General features: G+C 43.8%; 1 protein-coding gene across 9 annotated transcripts in view; it reads right to left on the bottom strand.

The window, feature by feature from the left end:
- Positions 1–6952, bottom strand: part of LOC135112560 (nephrin-like) — a 216705-nt gene that overhangs the window by 78587 nt on the left and 131166 nt on the right. For all 9 annotated transcript variants that reach the window (XM_064027015.1, XM_064027014.1, XM_064027011.1 and 6 more), the window contains exons 5-6: positions 2518–2688; positions 851–1141 (exon numbers count right to left, since the gene is read on the bottom strand). In XM_064027015.1, coding sequence (XP_063883085.1) covers positions 851–1141; positions 2518–2688 — 462 coding nt within the window. The remainder of the gene's footprint in view (positions 1–850; positions 1142–2517; positions 2689–6952) is intronic.

Raw genomic sequence — 6952 nt, 5'->3', positions numbered from 1 at the left:
CGTTCCATGCTTTTTTCTTTACCACCTCACTTTTCAATAAGCCAAGGCTGACACTAAGTTTATTTAGCCTTAACAATCTCCTACTTACTATCCACGCCCGCTTACTCGCGTCACGCACCTCTGAATTTGCTCCCTCTAATTTCCAGCCGCGATAAGAACCCGAGAACTCACGGCTGGACCCTTTGTGTCGAGTCCGTTTGATGAAAGGCAACAAGGATGAAAGACGCTCAACAGAAGAGGAGGAAAGACGAATGAGACGATAGTTAATACTGAGAAGTGGGAAGCGAACGAGAAATCAAGGATGGAAAGGATACAGGAGAGGCAAGCGAGATATAAGAGTGAAAAATAACATAAACTGCCAAAGTCTAAGGCTAAAGCCATTAGAAGAGAGGTTAGTTGTTGTTCAGGAGAGTTCACGGGTGAGATAAGGATCGCCCAGGGGGTGAAAGTTGAGCCAGAAACTTTGGCCTGTGAGTTAAATCCTTTGGGGTCTCTTGAGTGTTTGTGCTTCACTGCGCGCCCTGATACACGGATGCGCGCACTCATACACACACACACACACACACTTGGTCTGAGTATGTATATATGTATCCAGTGTTCATTATGAAAGCACTGAGAGATAATCTGTTTGAAGAGACAGAGATCATCCGCTCACAACCAGGAAATAAACACAATTAAGCTGTTCATAAAAGAAAGAAAACCTGAGTGTAACAAGCAAAGCAGAGAGAGAGAGAGAGAGAGAAGAGAGAGAGAGAGAGAGAGAGATGAGAGAGAGAGAGAGGAGAGAGAGAGAGATGAGAGAGAGAGAGGAGAGAGAGAGAGAGAGAATATACGTAAACCAAATACTCACACTGGACGTTGAGCTTAACCGAGGAGAGGAGAGGCTTGTCGGTCAGCTTGTTCCGGACCTCACAGGTAAACACGGCCCCGTTGTCAGCCGCGTCCACGATGAACTTGTATTCGTTGACACTCTCTCCTCCTTCCGCCCTGTCTGTGCTGTCGATGTTCTCGTTGTTCCTGTACCACACCACGCGCCCCAGTGGGTTCCCGCCTCTTGATCGGCAGGTGAGGGTGCGCTCCTTTCCCGCCCTGATGGCCTCGCCCGTCGTGTAACCGGTGATGACTGGAGGCCCAGGGGGATCTGCGCCACAAGATAAAATGTTGGTTCCTTCAGGTGAGGAGAATAACAACTACAAGAACAAAAGGCATCAGTTTATCTATATCTATCGATCTCTCTATCGTCTATCTATATCTGTAATAAAAAAGAGAAAATTGAAACGTGTGAAATATTAATGTTTTTCCTATCTACAATTCCACAGACACTTTGACATCCCTCCAAGACGTGCATAAAACACAAATTGTAGACAGAGATAGATAGATAGACTGACAGAGAGAGAGAGAGAGAGAGAGAGAGAGAGAGAGAGAGAGAGAGAGAGAGAGAGAGAGAGAGAGAGAGAGAGAGAGAGAGAGAGAGTAAAAAAAAAATGCATTAAACATGGTAAAAATTTATGTTTGGGAACACGCCAGGCACAATTTATGGTCCCCAGGACGTAGCAAGTGTCGCAAGTTACACACAAAACAAGGTGTAGTGAAACATAAAATGCTTCTTTCTTGTCCTGCGAGAGACGTGAACGGGGATAAATCACACCATCCGAGGCCTGCTGCCGATGTTACGTCATGTTAGGTCAAGTATTGAAGCGGCTTGAGGCATGTTTGTATACTTGCTGCTGGCTGTGTGTGTGTGTGTGTGTGTGTGTGTGTGTGTGTGTGTGTGTGTGTGTGTGTATATACTTGCTGCTGGTTGTGTGTGTGTGTGTGTGTGTGTGTGTGTGTGTGTGTGTGTGTGTGTGTGTGTGTGTGTGTGTGTGTGTGTGTGTGTGCAAACTTGCGCGTGCGTGGGAGTGAGGGAGCGCACGGTGTGCAGCAGGCAGTACGCGAGGATTTAGTCGCTTAGGTCCTCAGTAAATAAAATGTAAATTCCCTCCACAGTGATGAATTTCTGACAAGGGCACAGCGGGTTGGATCTCTCTTGAGTTATGGCGGTGAATTATTGCCGCACCTCTTCTGTTATTCCTCCCTCAGTGTTTGACCTGCTCGCCTACACGCCGCCCGGCAGCCCAGGAAACTTTAGACACGGAGGCTGTCTGTGCTGGCAGCAAAATATTGAAAAGAATAATATATTCAGTAACAGTAACTCAGAAGACGACCAGGATGGCACCGCCTCACATCCACAAGACTTTTGCTACGTCGAGTTGAGAGAAAATCCAGTTCACGGAAACAGCAGCTATATTTTTAGCCACTTTGCATCCCCTTAAAGGCCTAAAACGTTACAAGTCTTTAAATTATATCTCTAGTGATGTGGAAATGAGGAGAGGCCACGTACTGCTGTAGCTGCACTGATATTTCGACACAAGTCCTTAAAGAAACAGCCACTTTTTATCCACTTCACATCCCCTCTAAGCTAAGACCAAGAGACCAATATCAAAAGACGTCAACGAGGCAGCAAAGGTTACTTACACTGGACTGAGATCTTGACGGAGGCCCTCATAGGAGTGTTGAGAGCGGGGTGGTCGGCGCGACAGCTGTAGTGGGAGCCGTCGTCCTGCGGGGTGAGCCGTAGCGTGACCTTCGAGATCATGTTGTGGCGCCGGTGCTTCGAGGACTCCTCCGTGATGTCGACCCGAGAGTCTGAGGGGTGAGAGAGGCACTGTCCTGAGATGAGGCTATAATAAAATCAGTGCGTCTTAAACCATCACATAGCTATTAAACTTACACACTAGTCATCGAATGGTGGTTTAAGGAGTTCGTAAAAAGAAATGTGGTGTTCAGGATAATGGCTTGTAGCTGCTGGCATAATTTCAGATGTTTTATCAGCATATTCATAAGATATATTACTATCTAGTTAGGTAATAACAATATTTACACTTCATAAATTAGTAGATAATTCAAAAAAATGTTTAATATGCATTCAGTATACATTACATTAACGCTATTACTACGTAGAGGGGATAGAACACACACTCTCTCTCTCTCTCTCTCTCTCTCTCTCTCTCTCTCTCTCTCTCTCTCTCTCTCTCTCTCTCTCTCTCTCTCTCTCTCTCTCTTTCTCTCTCTCTCTCACACACACACACACACACACACACACACACACACACACAAGTACGAATACATAGGAAAAACATGCAGGCATCGAAGCACATTCAAGGTGCTCTCCTTGGTAAAAATCATCGCTACCGAAAAATATGCGTCCAATTTATCAGCGCGCAAGAGGACCGTCCGACCCACTCCGTCCTCCCACGTTCCTCATAAATCCGGAGACGATGGAGGTTTTCCACGCCGAGGACAGACCCAGACCCGCACCGAGCTCCTGATCATGCGAGGGTTTGGGTCTGCCGCTCCAAAAATCCGCCACGCATATATAACACATTGGGGAAGTTCTTAAGTGGCAGTATTACTCCTTATTTACCTCGGAGCTCCATCCTGCGGCGGTTCAGGTGCGTTGCTGCTAAGGCACAGGAAAGGTACACTTCATAAATAAGAAAAATATTACCTCAATATTATGAATGTTTTTCTATTATTTATATATATATTTTTTTTTTCTTTGAGGCAACAGATTCGATGCAGTATTTGGAGAAAATATTTGTGGTTTCTCCATCTTTATAGTATATTTCCAGGTCAGAATTTTAAAGTTTTTAACTGAGTCTGATTTTTCAGTGGTTATATTTTTCTGGTGATATTCGTGGCTGATGAGATAGTGGAGCTTTCCTTTGATTACTGTCATACGGAGGAAATAAGAGGATTCCCTGTAATTTTATGAGGCTGAGGAGGCTTATATGGATCCAGCAAATAAATATTATGACCCTTAAAGGTAGCGTATCATTTAAAGATTTGTACGATTAAAAGGTAAAAGTAATGTGTGTGTGTGTGTGTGTGTGTGTGTGTGTGTGTGTGTGTGTGTGTGTGTGTGTGTGTGTGTACTAGTGAAGTATCCTTGCATAAAGTACTTGTTCACTAAATTTTATTGTTGCCCAACGTTTATCGAAATGATGGCGGTGTCTCAGGGCGCTCATGCGATTAAAAACTATGTAAAAGCAGCACATTTAACGTGTAAGACAAGCATTAGATCGCTTAAAGGATACAAGTAATTTAAGAGCAAATATTGACGCTTCAGTAAACGATACGTGAGACTTTTACAATCTATTTCTTTTGACGAATGAAGGCAGTTCGTATTCTCCCTTCTTCAACCTTCTTTAGGTGGAGCAAAATGACACTAAAAATAAACGAGAGGGAGGTGAATATTCTCGGGGCAAAGTCATAATTATTTATTGACACTCAGATAAAAAGAAGAAAGTGGGCGAGGGAACTGTTGAGGAAATATGACGGATATAACAATGCACACGCTGACACATATATAAAGTGACGCAAATTATTAACATGAACAGAGACAAACGAGTTGAATATGGAGGGCAAGCATGGCTGGGAGGAAAAGGAAACACGGCAAACATCCAACCATAATTCTTCACTAACTTTGCCCTAGTAACTCTTCTGCAACAACTTTATTTATAGGAAACACATTCCTTCCTGGCTCAACGGATACGTTCTGCTTTGTGACTACCCTAACCCCTCGTTCGATAATCAACTCTTCAGCTCCCTGGAGACGAGGGTTCAGGAGTAAGCGAAGAGAGGTAAGGTCGCCACCTGAGACCTTTCCAGCACACGGGCAATATCAGGCACTTGAGGAGGGAGCATAGTCTAGTTTGCATATCTAGTTTGCTTAATCGTTTTATGGCACGCAACATCGATTTCCAAGACCTCCAACGGCGAGACGCAGGGCGCTTTTTTGTTTGCCTTCAGATATTGGCCAGATCAAGGCGCACCCAAGGAAAGAACTATCGAGTGGCCTCCAGGGTGTCCTCTGCTTCAAAAAATATACCTGCTTCCCTCGGGAGTCTGCGGGAAGGTTTAGCGTCGTGCTGCTGTAGGGAAGTTTCAACATCCCATTGAATTTTCCTGGATCATATCACTCATTTGATGTATTTGGTAAGTTGAGATATCGTTACAATAAAATACCCACTGATACTGATGATGATGATGATGATGATGATGTTGAGAGTGGTGTGTGTGTGTGTGTGTGTGTGTGTGTGTGTGTGTGTGTGTGTGTGTGTGTGTGTGTGTGTGTGTGTGTGTGTTCATTTGCGTACGTATATACTAAAGGCGGCTTTTGAATATGATGTATACATTTCCATATAATTACGAGTGGCCAACGACAGGAATAATATCAGACTAAGCAGACAGAATGTATGACAAGTCAGAGGAAGGTTCCTGCCATAAATCATGACAGAAAATTTATTACATATGTGAGCGGAAAAAATAAATAACGTTAAAACCGGGAAGAAACTAGCGGAAAAAATGTAAAAAGAATAGAAAATAAATACGAGTATGAGCTGAAAATGTAACAAATATTTGCGATCCATGAAAGCGAGGAAAAACGCGGCGGTAACTCCTGAAATATACTTGTGTATGAAATGCAAAGAAAATGGTGAGGGACGCGCTGAGGACAAGACGTATGGGACAGTAGGGGACACGGACGAGGGAGAGGTGGACACCTGTGATGGGACGGCGAGATAAATGTCACGTGATAACTCTATTTCTTGAATCTTGGGAACGAATGCCTCAGAGAGAGAGTAATCTTGAGACCTTGCCCCGTGGCGCTGGTTCCCGAGCTCTTAGGGCGTCACCACACCCGCCAAGTTGCTTACCGTCTCCCGAGATACGTCACTTAAGATTCATGGCCGAGGTAGGGCATGAATAAACGCCATAATGTATATGTGTTTCATCTCTAAACTCGTGTGTGTGTGTGTGTGTGTGTGTATGTGTGTGTGTGTGTGTGTGTGTGTGTGTGTGTGTTTCATTTCTTTGTTTCTCTTGGCCTGAGCCTTTCTAACGTAAAGACTACCTGTGGAAATGTAACAAACCAACCAGCAGCAGTATTCCTTCACCTCTTCATCTCGACCCACATGAAGCCATATTTAGCTCTTCTGTTAGGAAAGTGCAATGTTACCAAAGGATACTATTTTAACGCTGTAGGAGAATATGATATTCCTAAACGCTTGCTCGCTTCAATAATGATGGGAACAAATTCTGCTCAAGCCATAGAGTTCCATCCTAGTCTCTCCTCCAGGCACATGATTTCTTCCATTATTCGCTCTCAGCACCATCGTCCTTGGCTTCTCCCTCAACACCTTGGCTTCATTTATAGAGATAATGAGCGCAGATCCGGCGATGAATGTGGCGCACGCACGATGATGAATGTTCTCCCCACCTGCGACCAGAGCCTATTGTGTTAGCAAGACACCTTGAGTGAAGAGGAGGAGGAGGAGGAGGAGGAGGAGGAGGAGGAGGAGGAGAAGAGAGAAAGAACTATAAATAAAGTACTTCTCTTCAGAAAGGAAAATACCGAATGGAAATTGATGCAAGAATCCTTCGTGTCTGAAAACTCTTAACAGAAGAAGATTACATAAAGGGGAAAATATTTTGCAGGAGGGAAGGAGAAGAGAAACGAGATGATGGGAAGATGAATTTCAATTCAGGACTGGATTAAAAAGAAACAGGGAATACACATGAAAACAAAAATTCTAAAAAGTCCGGATGGATATTAAGAGAACAATACAATTTAAGCCCCAAGGGAGAGAAATTACAACTACCACATCAAAATACATAAAAAGAAATAATAAATAAATAAATAAAAACAACAAAAAAACATATATTGAAGGCAAATATTTACAAGAGAAGAAACGACGGTGTGAGAGACAAGACTTGAGTCCTTAACCGACGTAAGGGACAGAAACACGACCTCTGTAGTGGGCATGAAAAAAGGATTAAAGGTGCACAGGAGATATCAAGAAACTCTGGAAAATGAGCGGAAAGTACCAGGGAGTGGCTGGCAGCGGAG

The sequence above is a fragment of the Scylla paramamosain genome, chromosome 24 (genome assembly GCF_035594125.1).
Source record: "Scylla paramamosain isolate STU-SP2022 chromosome 24, ASM3559412v1, whole genome shotgun sequence".
NCBI classification, from domain to species: Eukaryota; Metazoa; Arthropoda; class Malacostraca; order Decapoda; family Portunidae; genus Scylla; species Scylla paramamosain.
Note: the sequence above shows the minus strand (reverse complement) of the source record. Positions and strands in the feature narration are given on the sequence as shown.